This window comes from Condylostylus longicornis, unplaced genomic scaffold, assembly GCF_029603195.1.
Source record: "Condylostylus longicornis isolate FDR11 unplaced genomic scaffold, ASM2960319v2 ptg000083l, whole genome shotgun sequence".
Lineage (NCBI taxonomy): Eukaryota > Metazoa > Arthropoda > Insecta > Diptera > Dolichopodidae > Condylostylus > Condylostylus longicornis.
In genome coordinates this window covers 2,176,883-2,204,061 of record NW_026578051.1, presented here as the reverse complement: position 1 = coordinate 2,204,061, position 27,179 = coordinate 2,176,883, and the positions used below count along the sequence as shown (strand labels likewise).

Here is a 27,179-nt window from a genome sequence, read left to right as displayed (position 1 = left end):
ATTTTCGCTTAATTTATGTAAGTATATTGAAAAGATCTAAAAAAAAAACATGTAATATTTCTCTTTATTCCCTGCTTATAATTTTACTGTTCCAAGTTTAGCATGCGAATACCGTAATATCAAAATTTTACTACACTAATTAAAGTTTCAATATTTTTGTACAATGACTGAAGGATATCAATAAGTAATATTTATATACATACATAATGTATAAAGGAAATCTCAAATCCGTATATTAATATTAACATATTGTATGTTTATATAAGGAAATAGTATTGCTTCCTTAGTGTTATATATAAGCGTATACACTTTCTTGTTTAAGCATAATATGTTCTCTTTTGACTAAACTGTACTAAGAAAGCTATAATGTACATATGTAAATGTTTAAAAAGTATAATGAAATTCTAAATATAGATCAAGTTCATGATATTATAACTTTAAATATATACATATTTAATCACATATTATGCACAATTATAAAAGAATTTCAAATATTTAAATATCGTACATGTTACCCAGCATTTACACGTACAAGTTACTTGCAAGAAAGTTGCAATACATACAAAAATTTTACTAACACATTGAAATATTTCTACTTGCTTGTTTACTTGCAGTTCAACTTGCAAGAAAATTTTGCTGCCAGTAATTTGAGCAAGTAATTTGACATATTGAGAAATTCACAAAAAAAAATTTGTTGTTTTGATTTTTTTTTTTTTTTAATTTAAAATTTTTGAATTTTGTTTTGAAAAAATTAAACTTAGCAAACTTATGGTTTCTAAAATTTATAAACAATTATATATATTGCTAGTTGTTTTCTTCTCAAAGACATTTTCAAAAATTAACTTGCTAAACGCCTACGTCATAATAGCAAGTAATTTGACATTTCGAAAAACTAATTGACAATTAATATTATACAAACTTGCATGCAAGTAACTTGTATGTGTAAATGCTGGGTTATACATAAGTATTTTTTAATTTTATTTTATCAATATTTCCAAAGCAACCATAGGAAAAGAAATTTTGTTTTTTGAATTAAAATATCAAAAAATATGAAAAAAAATTTTTTTTCCTGATCAAAAATTCATTATTCGATTTTAGTTTAAAACGATAGGACGAAATCTTTAAATCGTTGTTTAAGGAAATTAGGAAAAAAATATAATTTTTTTTTTTCTGTACTGTGGAAGTCAAAATTAATTGTTAATAGTGAAAATTCTTGTATATAATTAATTCCGAAAAAGGAATAATTTAACTATTTTTGAAATTGTAATCCTGCAATAATCAAAGAATTTGGAAATCAACGCAAATCCTTTTGTACTGGATTTTAAATTAATTTTGGAAACAAAATAAGAAAAAGGATTAAAACGAAATATTTAACAGAAAATTTACAAATTCTATTTTTGAAAAGAATCAACTGCAGTAATTGTAAGTTTGAAAAATTTAATGTAAATTTTTAATCTAAGATTAGAACAACAATACATGGTTAAGGACTATAAATTTAATATAAAATATTTATAAATTTCAAAAATAATTAATATTTTTTAGTGCTTTGTACATAGAATTTCTAGAAAATTCTGTTTCAATTTAATTTTAATGTATGTACTTATGTATACATATTATGTAAGTATGTACTTTAAAAATTTTAAAAACAAAATTAAGATTATTAATATTACAACTAAATTTTAATTTGAAATTAAGTATGAAGTATATACATTATCTATATATACTTCACGTATGTACATGTTATAAATATTAATTGAAATTCATATGGCTTGTAATTTAATTATTTACCCAAGACGTTTAATGAATAAAATATACATCCAAAAATTGAGGTTAAAAGTTGACATGGATTATACTTAATCAAATAAGCATATAAATGTAAAATACAACATATATTTTAAATAACTTAGATAATTTTAAATAAAAATAAATTCACAATTGCTATAAAAAATTGAGTAAATACAACATTCATAATCTCAATTTTGAATATTAATCTGTAACTTTGAAGTTACCGACTTTTGCATTGGAAATTTATAATAAACATATATTGTTGTATGAGTTGAAATTTTGAAGCGAAATTTTCATCTAAAAATTAAAAATAACATTTTATTGAAAATAATTTTTTTTTTAAATATATAATAAGAATATAATAAGAATATTTTTCTTATTTCTAAATCAATAAGTTTTTTTTTATATATCAAAATAAAATCAGTTCACCAATTTCAATCGCAATTCATTACATAGTATATATTAAACACGCGATTTTAGCTAACAACGATAATATAAATACATGTAAAGTTTGTTTGTTTTTTTTTATATAATATTAATTTGATTTACAAGGAAGTATATTATTATCATGCATACTTTTAGAATTTAATAATAATAATAAATAAATAAATAATAAATTTCATTTCAAAAATATTTAAATTTGAATATTTTTTTTGCAAAATTACATATTTACATACACATACATTAATACATATATATATATATATATATATATATATATATATATATATCTAATATATATATATATATATATCATACATATATATATATATGAGAAATTTATATAGAATTAATAAATTTTTATTGTGGCAATTTCTTTTCAAAAAAATTTATAATAAAACACTTATTATCTATATTTACAGAATCATCAAAATGTGTGATTGCTTGTGTTCATCCTGCTGTGGCAGTTCACATTGTGGATCATGTTCGGTACATAGTTGTCATAGACATTGCCATCACTCTTGCTATCACTCTTGCTATCATTCATGTTATCACCGTCATCGTTTCTGTTATCTCTGCAGACATAAATGCTGTTTACTTTAAATCTAAAAAACAAAAAAAAAAATAACAAAATTATAAACCAACAATACATATAGTAAATAATAATAACAGTATATTTAAAAAAATAGCTTCGGTATAAAAATTCTAATTTCAACATTCAAAATTCTAAAAACAGTAAAATAATATAGCCATTTAAATGCGACATAAAAAATCATTTTTTTTTTTTTTTGAAAATCAAACAAAAAAATGCGAAAATCTGAAAAGTTTCAATTGAAAATCTCCCCCTTTCTACCCCGTCAATATAAAAATTTCACATACTAAGAAATAGAATAAAACAAAAATCCAATAGTTGCCATCTTTGCATCTAGGAATAAAATATAACAAATTTTATTAAAACAATAATATTCAATAAATTATTGATTAAAGGGGTCAAAAAAAAGAAAAAATTTTCCCGGGAAAATAAAAATTTCTTAGAAATTCAGGTAATGTTAAATTCCTGGATTAAAATGATCTACAAAAAAAAAAATGAAAATTTTTTTGACCAAAAATGATTTAAATATTAAAAACCAAAAAAAAAAAAAAACATTAAAAAAAAAAAATTCAAAAACAAAACCAACAACATTTTCTTGCATTTTAAAATTTTAATTATTAAATTTTTTAGTTTCTTAATTATATATAAAGAATTATATTGATTCGGTTTTATTGTTATAAAATGACAATGGCTCTGTTCAAAAATGGCAGGCAACTGTAGTGAATTTCATTAAAAGATGAAAATCTATTATCAATTTCAATTGTTATTGCATATATATTTAAGAGAAAATATTCCGAAAATATTCCGGAAACATTCTTAATTACCTTATATATGTTTGTAAAACAATTATTTACTAAAATAAAATATATATATATAGGTATACTTTTAATGAAATTTGAAAATTCATTACAGTTTCTAAATTAGGATATTTAAAAGTAGGGTATTAGAAAAGTGTTAAACTACTTGAAAGAGTTTATTGAAACTCGACTACAAGTAGTTAATAGAATGTTAATATAATAATATTTCTATATATATATATATAGATTTATAATTGATTATTCTGTGTTCTTAATATTACGTTAAAATTATTTTGTTAATTTATATATTCATATAGATTATAATTAAATTATATTTTATTGATTATAATGTGTGTATGTAGTTTTTTGCAAATGAAAATCAATTTTAAATATTGTCAAAATATTACATATATACATTCATAAATAACACGGTTGATAACACACAAAATTCTTGAGTGGTGTTTTATTTATATAACAAAAACAAAAAAGTAAATTTTAATTTTATTCCCAAATGAAATCGAATAAAAATTGAAATTTAATTTTAAATGTATAAATAACTAGTAGCATTAAAATTTTACATATTTTTGTCTTAAATCATATTTTATAATTCAATTAATTTAACTTGATTTCTATTATAAATTTATAAAAATATTGAATAAAATTAAATTTCAATTATTCAAGATTTCAAAAAAATCCCTTCAAAATTCCTCTCTTATAAGAATTTCTAAAATTTTTCCACTTCCTTTAAAAATCCCATCTATATACCTTATCCTTTTTCTTTTCTTTTCTTCTCATTTCATTTGAAACATCTAGGGCGGAAGAGGAAAAGAATTACGTGGTGGAAAATATAATTTATGTGATTGTAAATTAAGGAATGGTATACAAGATGGATGTTCTCGTATATTATGCAAAAAGAATTCATCTAATTTAAATGATCGTAATCAAAATAGTAGACAATGTTCTTCAACAGTAAAACAACAAAATCAAACAAAAGATTCAATATCTGATAATGAGAAAGGATCAATTGCTGATAATCAAAATTCAAATCAATTTCAAAATTTACAATCACCAACATCATATTATATTAATAATGGACTTGGAGATGGTTTAAAATCAAATTATAATAATAATCAAATGCAAATGAACAAAACAACATTACCAGTATCACCAATCGGAAATAATGGCATTCCACAGGGAAATTATTTATTGCAGAATCAACCATTATATAATACAATGTTTACACAAAATTCCCAAATGATGAATAATAGTTATCCAAATCCACCAAATGCAGCATCAAATTATTATACACCAACAAATCAACCGACACCATATAATTTTCCTTTAACATCATATAATCAAACAAATCAATTAGATTTAAATACAATGTTAAATCAAACACAATTCAAAGAACCAAATGATTCAATGCATATGTATTATCAAGGTAAAATACAACAATTCTCTCAATTACCAGATCAAAAACAATTAAAAAATCAATCAAATATTATTGGAGATTATCAGGGTCAGGGTGATCCTACTTCAAATATACAAAAAATTAATAATAATTATAATACTAATGAAATTAATGATGGTATTAAAAATAGAGCTAGCACTGCAAATATTAATTGTATTCCATATAATAATAATAATGATAATTCTACATCATTTTTAATATCATCTAATAATACTGCAAGTCAACCAATAACATTTCAAACTATGAATGATAATACAATTATAAGAACACCAACTAATTTTGAACCTACTTCAAATGGAACCTATGGAAGTATACAAATAAGTAATCTACCAACAAATGGTTCTTATTATCCAAGTATGACTGTTGTATTAAATCTTCATACAAAAGCGAATTATTTAAATAATGATAATGACGAAAAAAATAAAAATTTTATAAAAGAAAACAAAATTATTAGAAAAAAATTTAAATAATTCGAATTTTTCCATAAAAAATATTTTTGCTTTTTACGCGGTTCTATTCTAGAAGGGAGCTGTTCCACATTTCATTAAACACACCACATATTTAAAAAGGACTGCCTTTGCAAATATTTTACACACATTAAAAAATATTATCATTGGTTTTTTGACATAACAATTACCCAATTATATTCTCGATTTACGTACTAAAATTTAACAAATTATCTCTTTCCTAATTTTTTAAAATTTTCTTGTAATTTAATAAATAAGTTAAAAGTTTTTAAAGATATTTTTCTTAATTTTTTTTTTATTACATTATTGAATTTCCGCAATTCGTATTGGCAATATCTTCGATCAATAATCGAATTTATATATCCGATCAAGTACAATAAATTTATGAAATCAAATGTGGTAGCTCCCTTCAATTAAAGCTCTATAAAATATATTTATAGATCTACATGTTATACCTATATAAAAATCCAATATACACGTAAATTCTGAAACGAAATTTGAATTTCTAAATTGCAGGTTACTAAAAAAAAAAGAAAAAAAAAGAAAGAAGTAATCAAGAACAATTTCTTAAGAAATTTTTAATTTTTTATGTATGAAAAATTATGTGTGTATATTATGTTTTTTTTATACAAAAATAAATAATTTTGAAAATTTATTGGTTTCGGTTCTTTCTAAAATCTTTTACATTAAAACACATTGTTGTCTTAATATAAAACACGTTTGACAAACCAAAATTGTAAAATCTGCAAAATTGAAGTTGAAATGTTCGATTAAAATTTCTGATAAAAAAAACAGCATCATGTTTGAAAATTGCAGCTATCCTTAAAGTTCTATTTACAAAAATAATAAAATGATAATGGGGAAGTGTAATTGTACCCAAAAAATAATTTAAGATTTAAGTGTTAGAACTTAAATTGCACGTTTCCCGAAATCCTCTTATACATATATAAAAACTTTTTTTGCATAAACAGTAATTTCAAAATTAATTTTTTTTTTTATAAGTTGATAAACGCGTAACATTTTCAATAATTTTTAATTCAGAAAGAAATAAGAAAGTTTTTTGTTTTGATTATTCATTTCATTCAAACGTAAATATGAAGTTCAAAATCTAATCTAACTACAAAATTCTGCTATCTAATTTTATGACATTTAACATTATAACTATCTGCCTAGACTAAATTTTGTATGACTAATTATAGAGAAAATACTGCTCTTCCATTATTTTTCATTCATCTATTTTTGTATTCAAAAATCAATATAAAGGCCTGTACATTGGTTATGAATCACATTATTAAGACTTAAATTGAACAATTAAAAATACTACAACTTGCGTATCACTTGTTTACTTATGATTTCATTAAGAGTTTCATATTGTTAGGAATTCTAGACTTTTTATCATCTTTTATTTAAAATTTAGAAATAAATCATAAAATTTATTAAATATAAAATTTAATAGAGAAAATTAAATAAAAAACTTATTTTTTATATAGCATTAAATATATTATAAAATTATAAAGCGGTAATAATATTATTGACTGTGATTGCGGTACTCAATAAATCTCCACTTAGTCAGTACATAATAAATTTTAATACCTTTCACTCTGATTACAATTAGTCATTTGACAAAAAAAAAATAAAACATTTTTATACTTATCAAAGATACCTTATTAATCACTTATTTTTTACTAATAATTTTAAGAAAATGTTACATACAATACGTAACATTTCATAAAATAAGTAGGTACCTACCTACAGTAAGTACATACATAATTGAAAATGTATATAACTACCCTTTGGTTAATGTTATTAAGTTTCAATAAAAAATTAAATTGAATTTAGTATTCTTAAAAAAATTATTTTCAAGGTAAATTTATAAACACATAAAACCTTTAATTTGATAATCTGTTATCAATTAATATTTTAAGTTTGAAAATTTTGTAAGTCATGCATACATACGGATACACATATACGGACACATATAATAATATTATGTATTCCTAATTAAATTATTGAATCAACATTAACATAATAATAAATAATAATAATATATCGTCTGCCTACTATAGATCAAAATATTATATTTACATAAATATTACCATTAATTACAAAGCCGCAGGCATCCTAAAATACAAATCCACTTCATCAAAAACTCAAGGCAACTCCATTCAAAAATAAAAAATTAGTCATTTTTCTCTATTGTGGACTAAATTCTTAATGTGTCACCACATTTTCCTTTCAGTATATAGGTATTTTACTCATTATAGTTCTTCCTTATGTATTCTTCGATCTATTAATCTTGAAGTTTCTATGAAGAACATATACGTATTTCATATTGCTTGTTTTGCTATTAGATGCTCTGACTTTTTTAATATGTGGCTCTGCCTTGTTTTTTTTTTGCTTTTCTTTATTTGAAATTCAATCAGCAGTTAATTCCACAAAGACTGGACTTAATTGTTGGAAGTTATATCTGGTCAGAATATCCTATTCATGATTCGGAAGCCTTTTGAAAATGAACTGCTGCGAGTTATGCATTGCGAACTTACTTTTTAAGTTCCAATATGACAATGTGGTTTTTACACAGAATATTTTTGTTTTTATATGTTTTTGAATATCCGGAAATATAAGAGCCAAATTTTTGGATTTATCTTCTAATTTTCTATAACCTCATGAATATCGTTCTGGCTTTATTTAATTTGTATACTCCATAAGTCTATATTTATTTCCGTTTCACCACTTATGCTGATAATGATCCTTATAAATAAATTTCTCAACTTAATCTATTATTGTGTTTTTTTTTTTTTTGAATCTTGATTTATTGGCAGCGTTCATTTCGTTTTTCAAAAACAAAATTCATTTTATCTAATCATTGTAAATCTTATATAAATTAAACTTTTATTAAACCGTGTTTTTAAGCTGTAGATGTGAACTTGTGAAGTATGTACATCTTTTCCATATAAGTAGCTTTATTTTTTTTTTTCTGTGCCATATAAAAAATTAAGTCACCTATCGGAATGTGTGCATAACCAGTTTTCTAAACCACCCTGGTGAGAGCGTTTCCACCTTTTAGTTTGGTGGTTGAATTAGATAACTGATTATATTAAACTGAGAGCTGCCAGGCCACATAATACGTAAAGTAGCCTTTATGCCATGAGTCAAAGCGCGCTCTGATCATGTAATACATGACATATGCAATTTGACAAGCAATTGTGTATGTATGTGCTTAAGAAAACATCATTATATCATACATTTAAAATTAATATATTTTTTTAAAAACTTATTAATAATTTGCAAAATGAAATATTTTCGAATATAGACTGTATTAGCTTAGGCATGTACGTGATTTTAAGTTTTTAAAAATTTAATTTTTCTATTTGACATAAGGTACTCTGTGAACGAACATGAATACATAACGAGCTGGACGTCAAATTCTAAAAAAAATTAAACGTCAAATTCTAAAAAGCAATTACAAATATATGTACATTTTTTAATCATACACGATTAATTTGAAAACAGAGCTAGTGCGATTTTCCGCGGCGACATATCGCAGTTTATATACATAGAAAGTACAAGATAATTAAATGCGACTGTACAGAATCTAGAGAAGTTACCGCCGCGAATTTCATCGCCGACGGTGAAATAACCTAAATTCTGATTTTACCCCTGGCGGTTTTTTTGACATTATCTGTTTCCATATGTGTGTAACATTATATGCAAAATATTGTGCAGGTGGCTATGCTATTCCTTTGTTGTTCTGAGGTTACGACGTTTATAAATCGCAAACCGTTGCCGTTCACCGCTGTGGTTATGTTTTACACCTCCGGTCGGTAAAACATAGCTTGATTTTAAGCACTCCCATTTAAATGTATGTATTCTATAACTTTACGTTCTATACTTTCAGTGTTAAAATTACATTATATACTTTTAAGCGGAACGCAAAAAAATAGTAACAAAATATTTTAAACGAAATATAATATTTTTAATTACATTTATAAATATTTTAATTTATAAAATTAAATATATAAACGTAATCACTTATTCCATGTACCCAAAAAAGACAAAAAAAAAAAATCGAACAATAATCAAAAAAGCTGATAAGATATCATTTATATCTTATAGTTGACAAAATATTTTGAAATTTTCATCTTTATATTTGAATTTTCCTTTACTATTAAAATTAGTTGATCGCTTAACTTTGAATAATCTAGTATATCAATATTAGATTAAAATATCCGAAAAGAAAAGTTTCAATAAATTGTTATAAGCTATAAACTATATTATAAAAAAATTTAATATAAAAATTGTATACTTTTCTATAAAATAACATAAAAAAAAATGGCACAAGTTGTAAGTGGAGTTGTAATAATACAAGAAAATACAAATTCTTTTCGATATCGAAGGAAACATGAAAGACAATCTAGATCTTTGTCGTCAGGTAAATAAATATACATGTATGTATGTATATTATTACTAAAATAAGTATAAAAATATATATAAAAAATTTGTGTAAGAAAGTAAAGTGAACATTTAATTCATTAAACCTATACAATCTATTATAATGCTTTCAGTAATTTTGCAAATTAATATTAATTTTGAATAATTAAAATATAATATTTTTTGTGATAATACTTAAAATAATTAATTCAAAAATATGATTTTTGAAGTTACAACCCATATATATATACATATGTATCAAAGGCAATTTATCTATTACAAAATTTATATGGTGTTTAATTTTAATTACAAAAACAATTTTAATAACTATCTTAAATATCTTTCAAATGTGCTTAATTTGAAAGTACGTAGCTAAAATTTAAAATATAATAAACCAAAAATAAAAAAATTAATACAAATAAAATAATAAATAGATAATAAATTTTAATTATTCATAAGTTACAATTAATTCCAGTTTAATTAAAATATTTATACTTAGTTGCGGTTGTCAAAAAAAAAATTGGCCCATTTATTTAAAAAAAGTGCATAATATAGAGATAGAAGCGCGGCAATTCCACTGGATTTTCCAATTTTTGATTTCAAATGTTCAGTATTAAATTTAAAAAATTATTTTCATTCTTTTTGAAATTTTTAAATTTTTGAAAAATTATTTTCATTTCTCACAATAATGAAAATATAATTTTTATAAGAATAAGTACACTTTTTTCGATAAATTATGAAGTTCCGATGAATTTTTATGAAATCATTTTTTTTATTTGCGATACAGAAAGGACAAAGACAAAATGTAATTTTTTAAAAAAATAAAATGTTGCTGACAATTATACACGTTCTATGTGCGATAGAATTTTTTTTTTCAATATTTTCAATTTTGTTTTGCGTCTTTACGAGCCCGAATTTGGGAACGCATCTAGGATTTAATTCGAGGACCTAGTATATAATAAAGCCGTATAATTTTGATTTTTGTATATTGCATCCAATTAGCTGAATAGTTTAACACACATGCATACATACATACATACATACTTCATGTAATCAAAAAATTAACAAAATATTATGTAACAAAATAATCATAAAATTATTCTCATATGAAATTTGATCATCGATTACTCTATAATTGTTAAAATATCACCACTTTAAAAAAAAAAACCATATTATTAACTTATGTACATAAATACTTGTATGAAGTAAGTATTTATGTACATATAAATATGTACATAAATATTTCATACAAATTATAACAATATAGTAATAAAAGTACTCAAGTACTAATAAATAATTATATAATACATTCTTGTATAAATATATATTTTGTTACAAAATATGGTGTTACACTCAATATAAGGAAAACCAATATAAAAGAAAAACAAAAACGTAACAAAAGTTCTAATAAAAAATAATATCGAGTGAAGTCAAATTTAACTAAATTCTTATTTAATAAAATAGAAAAATTTAAATAACTTTCTTAAACAGAAATGATTCATTATAACCTCAACTTACATATATTTAAAAAATACCGCGCGTGAAATTTTTAACATGATAAAAAAAACTGGAGTATATAATTCATAATTACATATTACATATATATGTATGTATATAGGAACTTAATAAATTATACAAAAAAAAAAAAAAAATATTAAATTTATGTTGCTAAGCCATAAAAATTTTTATTCTAGTATAAATAGTACTAAAAAACTGTAGATATACTAAAATAGTAAAAATAGCTAGTATTTTATAAATTAGGCATTTTCATAAACACAACAATATTTAGCGAGAACTTAACTGTATTTGTGTTCATATACATATGTATATAACTAATCAAGTTTGTTCATAAACATTGCTAATCTATCACAAAAATATTTAAATTATCATGGATAGCGCAGTTAAATTAGGTGTACTATTTTTTTACTAGTTTTTGCAATTTTTATTTTTCATGAAATAGAATTTTTCACTATTTGGCCGAAAATAATTAGATTTTTTTTTTTTGCTAACAACATTTTTGTTTATGAACACAATTCCCGTCAAAAATATATTTCGTATGTTATGTATCACATTATTGTTTTGCAGTATTGTGTTTATGATAATCTCTAACATTTTTTTAGTTTCTTCATTAAAAACTCCTAAGTGTTACATATATCTTAAATAACATTAGAAATTACTTTTAATGAGATCTCAGTCTTTCTCGAAAGAAAAAAAACTGAGTTTTTAACTTATATGACATATTAAAAATCCTCTAGAGTATTTACTTATTTCGATCCTAAAAGTAAACTAATAATTATTTTTAATGACAATAAATAGTTTCCTGAATAATTAAAAGGCATTTATCTTATATGTATTTGTGAAAGAGGTGTTCATAAATGGAATACTGCAAAACGTAATACTGAAATTAATATTCAATATACTTTTAATTGTTCAATAAAATTGAAATAGTTCATACACATATTATTATACTCGTATTATTTAACTGCGTTATCCACTCATATTATAATTCTAACCATATTGCTTATTTAGCAATGTTTATGAACGAACTAGATTAGGAAAATTTGTTTATAAATATAACGTATTCAATAATATTAAAATCAAGCCTTGTAATTATAAATGCTTAATCAAATCAATTATAAAGCAAGACTTTTTATGAATTAATGGAGTACAAACAAACGATTGCAAAACTAAAAATTGTGTATGTGTTAAAAGATTTTAAAGCTTCAGTATCGTCACCTTTTTCTATTGAATTATAAAGTAATTTTATTTTTACAGTTTTACTATGCACTGAAAATTTGCGTAAAGAATATTATATATATATTATAAATATGTACTTACATATGTAATAGTCAAATACTTAAAAAATATCTTTGTTATTTAAACGTGAATTTCAGATGAGAGAAGTTTTTTTTTTTTTTTTAATAAATCAACGAAATACTCAAGTAGACAAGATATAAAAGTTGAAAATAAACATTTAAAAAAAGGTGACTATAATATTAATTACATGCGTGTCTGTTATCTACAAATATGCCAATTTCGTAGAAAAATATAATTTCTACAATTGAACTAATTTGAAATAATCTTGAAATGTTTCTATAAAGTTATACACGTACATATATATGTACATAGATTTTTTATGGATTTGATAAATATTTCGTCAAATTAATTTTGGAAATTTTTTCAATATAATTTTGGATAAAATGTGACTATTAATTTCACTCTGTCTGTCCAAAGATTAGAATTTTGTAACATTTTTTAAAAATAGAATTCTTTGGAGAAAGCATATTATTTTATCTGGAATTAAATTCCTTTACTTATCCAAAATATAAATAAATCCAACAATATAAAAAATATTTTGTAAATATACATATATGCATATACATATATATTTTTATGTATGATATTTTATTCAAAATTCAAGCGATCTTATAATCTAAACAAAATTTACTTCTTTTGATTTTTACTCACTATATATACATAATGTATGTATATACTATGTGTTCGAATAAGATTTAAAAAAGAGTGTTATTTTTTATATGAAAATTTTTAACTACATAATACATGTATATATATATAATACTGTTATACTAATATATGTATATAATAAAATCAATATTATCCTATATAATTTATTTAAATATTTTTTTTTTAATTTTAAGGATTATTAACAATAATGGGATGTGGTTTAACAATGGCCTCTCTTTTATATGCCAGAAGTGAGTTTGCTTTTTACTATGCAACTCAATCATTATTTTTTGGTGGTACAATATTGGGAGCTATTGCAGCATCAATATTATTAAAGATATTGAGAAAAGTAATTCATTACGTAAGTAAAATCAATTATTATCGATATTATACAAATAAAAAGTAATACGTCAATTATTATAGAAAAATAATTCATAATTATTATTTTGTAATATAAACTGCAAAAGTTTTTAATATTTCATTCATTTTCGAAAACTAAATTCACACTCTTATTTATATAAATTAATAAATATTCATATTACACGGTTTTTTCATAATAAAATTAAATCTGAAACTTGAGTAACTATGCTAAATTCTCTCTTAAATTCAAAATATATTATTAAAAAAATATAAACATAAATAATTAATTTTAATCAGTTTTTTTTGTTTTCTTCTTTTATTTTTAGTATTTATCAGCAATTCTGTTAATAATAAGTGCAATTCTATTTATTGCATTCGATTTATTCAATGTTGATTTAATTAAAGCTGCAGGATTTTTATCTGGCTTATCCTTTGGCATAGCACTTTTAACAGTGATAATACATGGTGGTGAAATATCTGTAAAATATCTTCGTGGTGCTTTACTAAGTAATATACAGGTTTGCTTGGACACTTCTATATTCATTGGAATACTTATTATTTTTCTTATTTCAACTAATGATCGATATACTAATACTGCAAGAATTATTGGAATTATTCAACTTATTTTCGGTATATTTGCATTACCAGCTGCCTTCTTTTTTGTTTATGAATCACCAATATTTTTACTTGAAGCAAATAATGAACAAGAAGCTGTTAAAAATTTAACATTATTAAGAAAAGAACCCAATAGTATGACATATGAAATTCATAATGAACTCGAAAATTTGAGAACAATTATAAAAAATAAATCAATTTTCAATCCATCTGAAATTATACCTTTTGTCAAAATATCTATTTACCGAATAATTTATGCATTAGGAACATCAGTTCCAGTTAACATTTTTATGATGCATTATTATTTAATTTATACAGGAGGTTATAGTTTGTATTTCTTATATGTTGGAAGATTTATTGCTACTTTAATACCAGTATATTTAATTGATGGTTTCTTTGGACGTAAAATTGTATTATTAATATCATTCATTGGCAGTGGAATATTCTTAATTGTTATTCATGCATTAGTAGCATCTGCTGGTATTCTAGATGTAGATACTATACAAATGGCTGGATTAATTGCTATTTTTTATAATATTTGTTTAGGACTTGGTGGTAGTGCTGTTACACATACATATATGTCAGAATTATTCAATCATTCATCTAAAGCATATATAAATGCTTTAATTATAACTTTGGAATACATTGTACATTTTATTGTTATTAATTTTGATTATCCATTGATTCCTGTAGGTACTGTACAACCTATATTACTTTGTACTGGTGTATTTCAAGTTGTAGCTGGCGCTTTAGCATATGGTATACTACCAGAAACAAGAAGAACAACATTATTAGAAGCTGAAGCAAAATCAAAAAAATTAATTTCACTTCAAAATTAAATAATGATAAAAAAGAAAATTATATCTTAAAAAATTATATTTAAGAGTTAATTAAAAAAGAAAAAAATAAATATTTAATTAAATTTATGAAAAATTTATTTTTATTACTCATATTATATTTTAGCTATTTTATTATACATGTAGATTATAGTATTTAATCTAATTATAGACTTTTCATAATCTAAAACCCTTTTTCATAATCTAAAATTTTAAAATCTTATGTAAAATACTTGATTTTCTTTATTCACTTATAAGTAAGTAAAGGTTCAATGCGACCTAATTTATTTTGAATATATCTACTAAATTAGTAATTTACTACTAATCTGTAGTATCTACTAATCTGTAATTTAAGTAATTTTTGAATTTTTATTTCACTTATCAACCCCAATACCCTTATTATAGTCGGCCAAGCGAATGACTAGCCGAATCGAATGGACTAGGCGAATCGATTGAAATTTTAAATTATGATTAGGGAATGCCTTTCATTAGCCAGTTCTAAAATGTTACTACCGAAAATAATGACATTGGAGACATTGTTTCTGTTTTTTTTTTTTACAAAAACAATTGAATTTTCCTATCCCTTCAGCAATGTCGGGGTTATTCTCCATTAATTTAATTAAATGCTCGAATTGTTTTTGGTTCGTTTTTTTTTCACGCTTAAATTAATTTTAAACAATCAATATTTCTTAAAATAATTTGTAGAATTTTATAAGCTTACTAAGATTTTTCTATTTTATCAGTATAAATGCTATAATATCCAATAGCAAAAAAAAACACTTGTATTATTTTAATTTTTGGTTTCATTCGCCAAACTTGTCACATAGAATTTTCATTCGACAGATTTGACAGCTCATTTGCCTAAAATTTAGGCGAATTCACTATTCATAATACCAAAAATTCATATTCGCTAAAAATTTCAATTGATTCACCGATTAAAATAAAGCGCCCAAATATGAAAATTAACTGGTTAATAAAAATATATGTATTAGAGGAACAAATTTAAGTATAACCTACTTTAAGTACATAATATACATTAATAAATATAAAATGTATAAGAAGTACAATAACATTTTAAAAAAAATAAATTCAAAAACAAAATCGAATAATGAATCAAAGTAACTAACTATAAAGCTATAATCCCTTAAATTTATAAAATAAATGGAAAACAATTAAAAATAATCTTTATTTCGATTAGATATAAAGAGATGTCTATTAGATTAATTTATACCACCTATCTTTTTTAATATTTTTTTTTCTTTTGTTTATTAAAAAAGCAAATAAACAATAAAATATTATTTTTTTTTAATTAGTTTTTGGGTAACATTTGTTTAAGACACCCCTTATGTTATTAACTATATTTATATTTTTATAAATTTAAATTAAAAACTTTCGAAATGGTTTTTGTAGTTAGAGGTGTTGAAATCGAACATGAAAATATTTATTCATTTCAATATAGAAAAAAACATATAAGACAATTAATAAATTTTATAGCAGGTAAATATGAAAATTAATAAAAACAAAACTGAAAAATAATCAGACATTCTAAATATAATTTAATAAATATTTAATATAAAATTGATAATTTTCGAATATTCGATTCTAACTTACATAGATCATATAATAAAAAACAACAAAATCTGTAAATTTAACATCATAAATTAATATTTAATTATAATAAATTTTTACTAAAAAAAGAAGCACGTCCTAAAATCATTTAAATATTTTTTTTCAAATATTGCAAAAATACACATCTGAAAAAATAAACTAATTAGTCCCTGCGAAATTTGTAATGATTCAAAAAAAAAAATATCTAAAATTTAAATTACAACTTTAAATGCATATCTCAATTATCGAAAAACCACATTATAAGGCCTAATATATTTACATTGTATGTCATTTTACAATTATGTCATTACAAATAATAATTAAATTTTTCTTTTCTCCTCTTATTACAGCTATGTTAATATTAATAGGCTGTGGTATTTTTACTGCTGTTATTTTATTTGCTCCCGAATGGTATTCTATTTATTATGAATATCAAACATTATTTTTTGCTGGTATTATTTTTGGTACAATTGTAACATCAATTCTTTTAAGATTTCTACAAAAATCAAATCATTATGTAAGTATGTATATATGTACGTAAATATTATGTGAATTATAATATAAAATTACTTACCAAATTTTAAATTTTTTAAATAAATTTTAAATAAATTTTGAATTATTATTAAAATATTGTATATTACAAATTTAATTTGCTATATAAGTAATATTTTCATATGTACACAAATAAATCGGGATAAAATTTATATTTTATATAATTTTTAATTATTTAAAAATTTAATTTATTATTTATATCAATAGCTGCTCATATTAATATTATTAAAATAAATTAACAAAATTTTCTTTTTATTATTGGTTTTTGAAACTCTCTTGTTTATTAAATTAAATTATCGTAAAATAATTAGTGAAACGTCAAATGTCATTTTGACAAATTTGAATATTTTACGATCAATCTAACTAAGAGAATATTTCAAATAAATGACAACACACTGTTAATAAATGAATTAAGTTGAAAATAATTTTTTCTTAATGGTGCAGTAATTAATAAAATAAATTAAATATAATAAATAATTGAATTCAGATAAATATCATAACATTATGTTTTTGTAATACAATAAGGTTTCGCAATTATTGTCTTATGAAAATCTCTAAAATCTTTAAGAAATAACTTTCTTTTGCTACGAATATGTGGTAACCTGAAACATTATCTTGTTCCAATTTTTAAAATAATTATATTTTCTTTTTAAAATTTAAAAATTACAATAATTAATGGTGATAATGTTTTAATATTAAAAAGCTATTATAATTTTTAATATATATATATTATACAAATATTTATACATACTTATAATAATTTTTATTTTAATTTTAGTATATAGCAGCTATTTTATTAATATTAAGTGGTGCACTCTACATATGTTCGGATATTGAAAATTACAAGATAATTATGACTGGATCATTCTTTATTGGAACATCATTTGGAATAACACTAATTACATTTATTATACATGCTGGTGAAATATCAATTAAATATTTACGTGGATCTATAATTAGTTATATACAATTGAGTATAGATATCGGAATTTTAATTGGATCAATTTTTATATATGTAATACAAAATAATAATAATACATTTTTCATAATTGGTATAATTGAAATTATATTGGGAATATTAACATTACCATTAATATTTTTCTTCGTTTATGAATCACCATTTCATCTAATTGAATCAAATAAAGAAAAAGAAGCAATTGATAATTTTATTAAATTAAGAAAAGAACCAAATAAAATTACATATGATATTAAAAATGAAATTGAAAGTATAAAAAATATAATAAAAATTCAAAATAATCCATGGATTAATTTTAAAGATATTATACCAATATTAAAAGTTTTTATGTGCCGTTTTGCATTTACATTAGGAATATCTACACCAATTAATGCACAAATTTTAAAATATTTTCATTATCATTTAAATAATAATATATTTTATACAATATTTATTGGAAAATGTTTTGCAAATTTAATACCAATATTTTTAATTGATAAATTGTTAGGACGAAAACTGATATTATTAACATCATTAATAGGTAGTGGAATATTTTTAATGATAATTCAAATTATGGCATCATCATATATGAATAACAATGATTATATGAAAGATTTACATGCCTTAGAAATAGCTGGTCTATTAACATTTATATATTATTTATTTCTTGGATTTGGTTCCAGTTCAGTTTGTTATACATATATGTCAGAAATATTTGAATATTCTAAAAAAACTTATATTAATGCATTAATTTTAACAATGGAATATATTATACAAATATTAATTATTAATTGTTCATTTTTAAATCATTCATTGGAAACTTTAATATTTTCTACGGCAACATTACAAATTTCAGTTGGTGCAATGTCATATATTTTATTGCCCGAAACTAAAGGGAAAACTTTAAAAGAATCAAATGATTTAGCAAAATATTTTATAACTGTTCAAAAAACTTATAAATGAATTTAAAAAAAAAATAAAATAAGTTTATATATAGTATAAAATTTTCTTCTTTCATTTGTGATATTAAGAATTTTTGATTTTGATTCTAATATTAAAAAATATTTAATTCAAAAATCACTTGAAAAAGGTTTAAAAATGAAAGGTTGTACAATGTTTATTAGTAATCAAAATATTTTATTCAAAATTTGCAATTTTACTACAGGTCATTAAGGTAAATATATTTTGCTTTTAAAATTCTATATGAATTAACCATTAAAAATTTTAAAACTAAATTAAAAAATAATTAAAAATTTGTTCGGTTAACTTTTCTATATAAATAAACAATTAATGAGCAATATCTTGTAATGCTTGTTATACAGTATTAGAGCCGAAAAGAAAAAACATCTTTTCTACATACAAAATTCATATTATATCTATTATCTGCTCCCCAGGTAACATTTTTTCTGCAAGCTACTCCAGAAAAATCGCATCCTCCATGACATGTAGATGGAGAATCTTGAAGTCCATTGGATGACAAAACTGGGCTACCAAAGTAAATTTGCCCACCTACAATTCTTTTGTCTTTGCACTAAAAATACATACATACATATAAAAGTATTATTTAGATATTACAGAATTTTATATTTTAAGGGGATATATTAAAAGTTAATGTTTAATATTATATTATATTATTTTAATATATTAAAAGTTAATTATTAATATGCGTGTACTTACATTATCGCATCTATTGCACATTTTTGTTTATTCCAAATTTTGATAACTAATTTGATTATAATGAAATTTTAAAGTTTTAATTAATTGTAATGTAAATTAATTTAAAAAATTTTGGTTTTTGGTCTGAACTTCTCACAATTCCGAATTTTATTGAAATATTTTTTTTCTGTTTTTTAAAAAAATTATATGATTAATAAACATGGCATTCTCAGTTTCAATATTTTTCAATCAAAAAATTTTCAATTTTAATTTATTCACACAAAGCAAGTATATTATGTACCTCTTGAAAAGTTCAATGAAAACTATAAATTTGGGGGAGTTCAGCTCGATTTTTGAAAAAAATATTTTTATGAAATTTACCTTTATAATGGTGAATTAATCAAAGACTCATATTAAAAATGGTCTAAATAATAATATATTAATAACATTACGTATAACTGTATAATAATGTTTAAAGTATACAATAGATATTATAAACTTACATAACAAAATATTTACAAAAAAAAAAAAACAATATCAAATTTTTAAAATTTCAACAAATTCTTAACCTAATTAATTTTATATTCATAAACATTAGTTTTTTCATAATTTGGTCATATGCTTGCAATTATAGTCCAATTAAAATCAAATTTTAAACTAGTGTGTTTTGCTCCCTTCTTCCTGTTCTTTTTGCTCTTTTATCCCACATACGTGCTGCTTGAGCAACAAAACCACTTTTTAATGGTCTATCAATATTATCATCATCTGTAAAATAATCTTTTTCTGGCAATGGACCTGGATACTCATCATTTTTTTTACATGAATTCATAAAATAATTATTACTATTATTATTATTACTGTTAGCATTAACATAATGTGTTCTAGCATCAGCTCTATAAAATCGATCATCATTATTCGATGATTGTAAATAATTTTCACGATATTCTTCATTATACAGTCTTATAGGTCGAATAACTTTTTCTTTAATTGGACGTTTCTTTTCTGGTAATAGAACTTTTGCAAATATTGGTTGTTCTCTTACTGGTAATGTTTTTGTTTGAACTATATCAACTTGATCACCTGGTCGAAAATAATATCCATTAGGTGGTATTGCTTCTATATCTGGTGATGGTATTGGTGTTAAATCAACTCTATGTATTGATTTTATATTTTTATCTTTATTATTATTAATATTTTCATTTGTTATTTCATTTTGATAATCTAAATGTGATTGAATATTTGCTAATGAAGATGAATTTTGTTGCATAGAATTTTGACTATTTGGAAAATTTAATTCATTTTCAATTGTTTGTGTTGATCTATTTGTTGTACGTTCCATTGGATCTGCTAAATCAATTAAAAATAAAATAGCAACTAAATATGATAATGTACCAAGTATTAATGCATTATCATGTAAATCTGGTTGAACTTGTTCAATAGAAGCATATACTAAACTACCTAAAAAAAAAAAAAATAACATCAAAAAAATATTATTAATATTATTAAATAATGAAAAGAATTACAATAAAAAAATATTAAATTACCTATTGTAAAGAAAAATAGCATGCCAACAGTCAAAAAAATTTTTTCAGTAAGTGTTGGACGGGATCTTGAATTGATGCATCTGGAAAAGGAAAAAAAAAAGTTTATGAGCAATAATTATTAAGATATTAATTTATTTCTTATATCTCAAGTGAGCAAAAAGCCCGTACATAGCGTTATGATTTTAATATTTTCTAAGTATACAATTCACAATTCTTGATATAATATTCTATAATAACTTAAAAACTATTAATAATATTGCTATTCAAAATAATCTACTGCGACACCATAGTCTTCTATTCACAATAATTTATTGCATCACTATCTTAATGCCATTAATTTTTATTTCGAATTTTTTAATGTAAAACCAAAAATGACAATTCGAAATAAAAAATCCTCCGCACGTGCTAATTCGGAGAATGCGAGATCATGAGAATTAATTCTTAATTAATACTTACGAAGCAAATAAATTAACATTGAAATTATTTTACAGTTTTTTAAAAAAATTTAGAACTAATAAATGTATTAAAATTTTACAATATATGTACATTTAAACACACACATAATAAAATCATGCAAAATCACGAGATAAGGAAGTTAATTTATAGTTATAAAATTTTTCCATCAGCATGAAGTAATTACTGCTATTATTATTTCATTGTCAATATTCTTATATACCATGTATAAAAGAAAATTAGCTAATAAAATTTTCTCATACATTTATGGCTATACATACATATTATGTATAAATTAATGTTAGTATAATATACAATATGTTGTGTTATTTATGGAAGGTACACACATTGAATGTATAAGCTTCATAAATTAAGTAATTCTCATTAATAATAAAAATAATATACTAAGGGCTATTCATAGAACTAATATGAAAAAGAATAATAAATCTCATTCGATTATAGTCTTTATAATACAAACAAAATTTTTGCATTAGAACCTATACATAAAACTTAAAAAATATTCACATAATTTACCTATTGATAAAAATAATAAAGCAAAAATTAAATGAAAACAAAAACAAAGAAAACAATGCTTAAAAATGTACATACAATAAAATTAAAACAAAAAAAAAAATTTACCTGGAAATAAGTAACAAGGCTGTTATTAACGTAAATCCACCATAAGTCACGCTAGCAAAGGCATTGCCCTCTCTAGACCATGTAACATTGCTCAATAAACTCCATTCCCTTGAATATTTTTGATTCCTTAATTGTATTCTTCTAGCTTCTTGATCAGTTAGATTTTTTGTAATTACACAGGCAATGCATCCAATCTACAGTTTTATAAATTTTTTTTTCTTTATTAATACATATGTATGTATTTTGTATGTAGTTTATAAAATTTATTAATTAAATTTAAAATGCAAGTGTATAACATTTTCTTAAGTAGGTAGCACAATATAATATAGTAAATAAAATAAATTATATAATTGTATAATATAATTTTTTTTATTATTATTGGAACGTGTGCATAAAAAAAATACAAATAAATAGGTTGAAAGTATAATATATTATATGTTGTATATATATTATGTATATATACTTAAATTGCACATCCGTAATGCCATTTATTAGTTCCACAATTATTATTCTTTTTACATCCGATCCAAAAAGAGCGAAAATCATTGTATATACGCAAAAAATAACTGCCGTAAACATGAAAGAAGAAAGTTAACATCGTGAGTCACGAAAAAAAAAAGTGTTATACACTTATACCATTAATATATGTATATGTAAATATGCATGATAATGAGTTCAAGCAGTGATAAGATCAGCTTAGTCTCACAATGCTTGTTATTTTCTTTTATATATAAAACTAGAAGTATATAAAACTAGAGTAGAAACTCGATAAATATTTTTTTTCGACAAAAACAAATATTGGTATTTTGCCGTTTTCAATAAATTGTTTTTTAAAGTAAGTACAAGTTGCTTTGTTATATCGTAAATTTTAAAATTGCAAAAAAAACCTCCTTTTTATTGAAAGAAATTAACAGTCCAAAATATAATTTAAAATACATCTACATTCAATAAGAATTTATCGAACTTTTGAAACTAAAAAAAAAATGAAATTATAGCGAACCGCTACCTACCACTCTACTCTACGTTATAATATGGTATACTCATTTTATGCTATATAAAAGACAAGCAGCAAAAAAAAAAGTAATGTAAGTTCTGTTAAACTTTATCAATTTAAACAGAGTGTTATGGAATTTTCAAGATAAAATTGTAAATTTTAAAAAATATCAATATTTCGAGAATCAGAACTTTAATATTTTTTTATATTTATTAAAATTATTCAAAAATTATTGTAAATTGCATTCAATAAAATTCATATATGTATATACGAGTATATACTTTACATACGTGAATAAATCATACTATTTAGAGTTTTATAACTTATATTACGTATATACGTAAACACTGACTAGAAATTCATTGCAATTTAACATTGTGTTCATAATTGTCTTGACATCTTATCATAATTGTCGACATAATATTATGACATAATATTATCTCGACATAATATTATGCAATTAAAAAATTTAATATTTTACATAATTTACAGAGTATATAATTCTTTATAAAATATTAATATATCTTGTAATCCGAATTTTAACATGCATATAACACGCATATTATATTAAAATTACATATTTATATTAAAATATTAATATTATTAAATTACAATTATTATAATAAACAAAATTTTATTTACGTATCAATTTCAAAAGAGAATTGCCGAATAACTTTTAAAAGTGTATGCCCTGTTAGTATTAACCTAAAAACCAAAGATCTTAAAAATTCTCTTACTTCATAAATTTTCGGAAATAAAAATATTATACAAAATTATACAATAATAAAATTATGTCACATATGAACTGGATAAAATTCAATATTTTTATTTTGCCAACTAACTATCAGTATGTATAATATTATAACCATATCAGTTTTATAACAACCTCTTTTAAAAAAATTAATGTACCTGCTTATATTAGAATAAATTTTAATTTACTTTTTTCAACACTTATAGAATACTCTGTGAAATATTCTTTTTTTCATATTGTAACTGATTTATTTTAATTTTTTATATATATAAGTATATTTATAAATATAAAATATGTATATACAAGTATGTACATATTATACACAATCATATATAAGAAGTAACCTAAATAAATTGGAACAGTTACACATTTTATTGTTATATTATAAGGATTTTGTAAAAAAGAAAATTGAAAATTTCAGGCCGTTACAATACCACAGTTGTGCGTTATATTGCACCTCTTCCTAAACGCAGTATATCGCAATATATTTTGTATTCATAAACAAATTTTGCTAACCAAATAAACATGGTTAATTTAATATAGCAAAATTAGCAGTTAAATCAAATGAACTGTCTTGATTTTACGGAATAGTTAAAATTTTATTGCATATTCATCAGGTCATATTGCGTTTTTGAAAATCTCTATAATTTTAAAATAGTCATGTGCAGCTTTTGCAGGATTATTAACTGGATTTTAAAGTAAAAAAAATTGTCTCTGTTCCTAGTTTTTTGCCATGTGTAAATGTTCCGAAATTAATTTTTCGAATTAATATTTTGAGAAATTCACTGGAAATTTCCTCAATTTGTTTAAAAACAAATTGCAAAAAAAATTTTTTTACATTTTTTTAGAAAGAAGAATTTGCAATGGAAAAATGATTCTTAAATAAAGCTTGCACGTAAGATTTAATGAGATTTTTAAAAGTTTTCGCTACTGCCGCAACTAGACGAACCGAATTGTAAACCAAGGCTGTATATTGTACATACTTAGCAAATAACACTTTGAGATAATGTCAAACGTATAAGTGAAACGTATTGCAAATTAAGCATTTTGAAGGATCTTGAGGATATAATTTGTTTGTTTAATTAAAATATTGTGTTTTAATTAAAATTTATGTATTACGAGCTATTATAGGGCTAATTATATAAGGTATTGAAAGCGGCATAAGTTCTTGTACAAATGACAAAGTTTTTTTAAAATCTCTTTAATATTATTAGTATTATTAGTATTAATATTATATTATTATTTTATTATTACATTGCATTATTGAAATTTAAAGTAAACTTTAATTTTGTACTTATAAATTTGAAGAACTTTTTAATGTCTTGTATCAGGAAATTTTAATAATTTTAATTTACAATTATCAATACCATAATATAAATATAGGCATTAAAGTCTTTTGTTTTTTAATATTAAATAATCGCTATATATATATATAAATATTGCAATATTACATTTTAATTATTTTTATTATTAATTTTAAACAAACCCTTTGCAATGTTCTTTTTTAAATTAATTTAGCTGAACCTGGTTAGGACTTTAACAAAAAAAAAAAAATAAATTACAAGAAATGCAATTTTACTAGCTTAATAACTTTTTAAAAATTACTTATTGAAATATTTAATTTTGAAATTCATAGAAATATTGTTAACATTTACATTTTATACATGATTTAAATATTTTCATTGCTTATAACATATAAGAATTATAAGAATGTACATTACTTTTTTTAAATTCTTTAAATTCATTTATTTATATTAAAAATTATTTTTAAATTTCTTTTTCTTTATTCAAACAACATTAATTACTTTTTCAATATATCTAATTCCATTTTATTAAATTTTATTCTATAAACTAAAGATGAATTTTTAATTCTATTTTAAAATAGTCAAATAATAAATTTATTAATTATATACTCGTAATGAATATTAAACTAACAAAATTTTTGCTTCAATATAACAATTTTTGGATATGTTTTCGGCCCAGAATTAAATAAAACTCATAATACTTTTAAACTACTATAAAATTAGTAAAATATAAAAATTTATAATATTTATAACATTATTAATTATTACAATTATTATAAAATACTTATATATTAAAAAAGACTTTTAAAATCAAATAGATTAAAACACTTACAAGCTCAAATAATTTTAAAAGTACACGAACAACAGCATGAAACATTTTTTTTCTTTATTAAAAAAATCTACATTTGATTTGTCATTTTATTCCAATTATTTTTTTTTTTTATATTTTTTAATTAAAATTTGCTATTCTTTTTTAAATTATTATTTCAATTTTTTTGCAAATAAAATCGAAAAATTTAAAATATATTGCAATTCAAGGGCTATGAGAAATCATTTTTAATTGATCCTAATATTCTTCTAAATTCCTAAGCACACTAACTATTAAGATTTTATTTTTATTTTCATTTTATTATTTATTCAATATTATATCAATAAATTAATAACTATATTATAATATAGTTAGTATATTTTTCGAATTGAATTTTCCTTCTAAATGCATTTATATTTTTATATCCATAAATATAAATAATAAATCGTATTTATTTAGTTCTAATCTTTCATTCTAAAATTTTTCTTTAAAATCTTTACAATGATGATCACACATTACAAATGATAATTACTCCGTTAATATACGCGCGTTCTAATCAAAGTTTTATGAAAAACTAACCGAGTTTATGTTCTATTATTAAATTGAAAATTGTAAAAAACAAAAACAACAAGTATATAAAGTATAATACATTCAT

At 21.7% G+C, this 27,179-nt stretch overlaps 2 protein-coding genes across 2 annotated transcripts; one reads left to right on the top strand and one right to left on the bottom strand.

Annotated features, from left to right (window-relative positions):
- Positions 1–13,675: 13,675 nt before the first annotated feature.
- On the top strand, positions 13,676–19,817 carry LOC129613358 (uncharacterized). Its single transcript, XM_055527370.1, has 4 exons — positions 13,676–13,810; positions 14,136–15,183; positions 18,884–19,062; positions 19,770–19,817. Exons 1-4 carry the CDS (start codon positions 13,676–13,678, stop codon positions 19,815–19,817), a joined length of 1,410 nt encoding a protein of 469 aa, XP_055383345.1.
- A 681-nt stretch (positions 19,818–20,498) lies between these two features.
- LOC129613374 (uncharacterized) lies at positions 20,499–26,898 on the bottom strand. The gene is made up of 4 exons (XM_055527395.1): positions 26,549–26,898; positions 22,668–22,861; positions 21,576–21,655; positions 20,499–21,489 (listed from the first exon to the last, which is right to left on the bottom strand). The coding sequence occupies exons 1-4, from the start codon at positions 26,591–26,593 to the stop codon at positions 20,684–20,686; spliced, it is 1,125 nt and encodes a 374-aa protein (XP_055383370.1). The 5' UTR covers positions 26,594–26,898; the 3' UTR covers positions 20,499–20,683.
- Between the last annotated feature and the right edge of the window lie 281 nt (positions 26,899–27,179).

Excerpts from the sequence above, each read along its gene's own strand:
- LOC129613374 (XM_055527395.1), bottom strand. The coding sequence starts at position 26,593 with ATGTTTCATGCTGTTGTTCGTGTACTTTTAAAATTATTTGAGCTT. Across the intron at positions 22,862-26,548 it reads TTTTAAAATTATTTGAGCTT|ATTGGATGCATTGCCTGTGT; the intron begins GTAAGTGTTTTA and ends ATAAAACTGTAG. Across the intron at positions 21,656-22,667 it reads GCCTTGTTACTTATTTCCAG|ATGCATCAATTCAAGATCCC; the intron begins GTAAATTTTTTT and ends TTCCTTTTCCAG.
- LOC129613358 (XM_055527370.1), top strand. The coding sequence starts at position 13,676 with ATGGCCTCTCTTTTATATGCCAGAAGTGAGTTTGCTTTTTACTATGCA. Across the intron at positions 13,811-14,135 it reads TGAGAAAAGTAATTCATTAC|TATTTATCAGCAATTCTGTT; the intron begins GTAAGTAAAATC and ends TTTTATTTTTAG. Across the intron at positions 15,184-18,883 it reads AGCTGGCGCTTTAGCATATG|GACGAAAACTGATATTATTA; the intron begins GTATACTACCAG and ends ATAAATTGTTAG.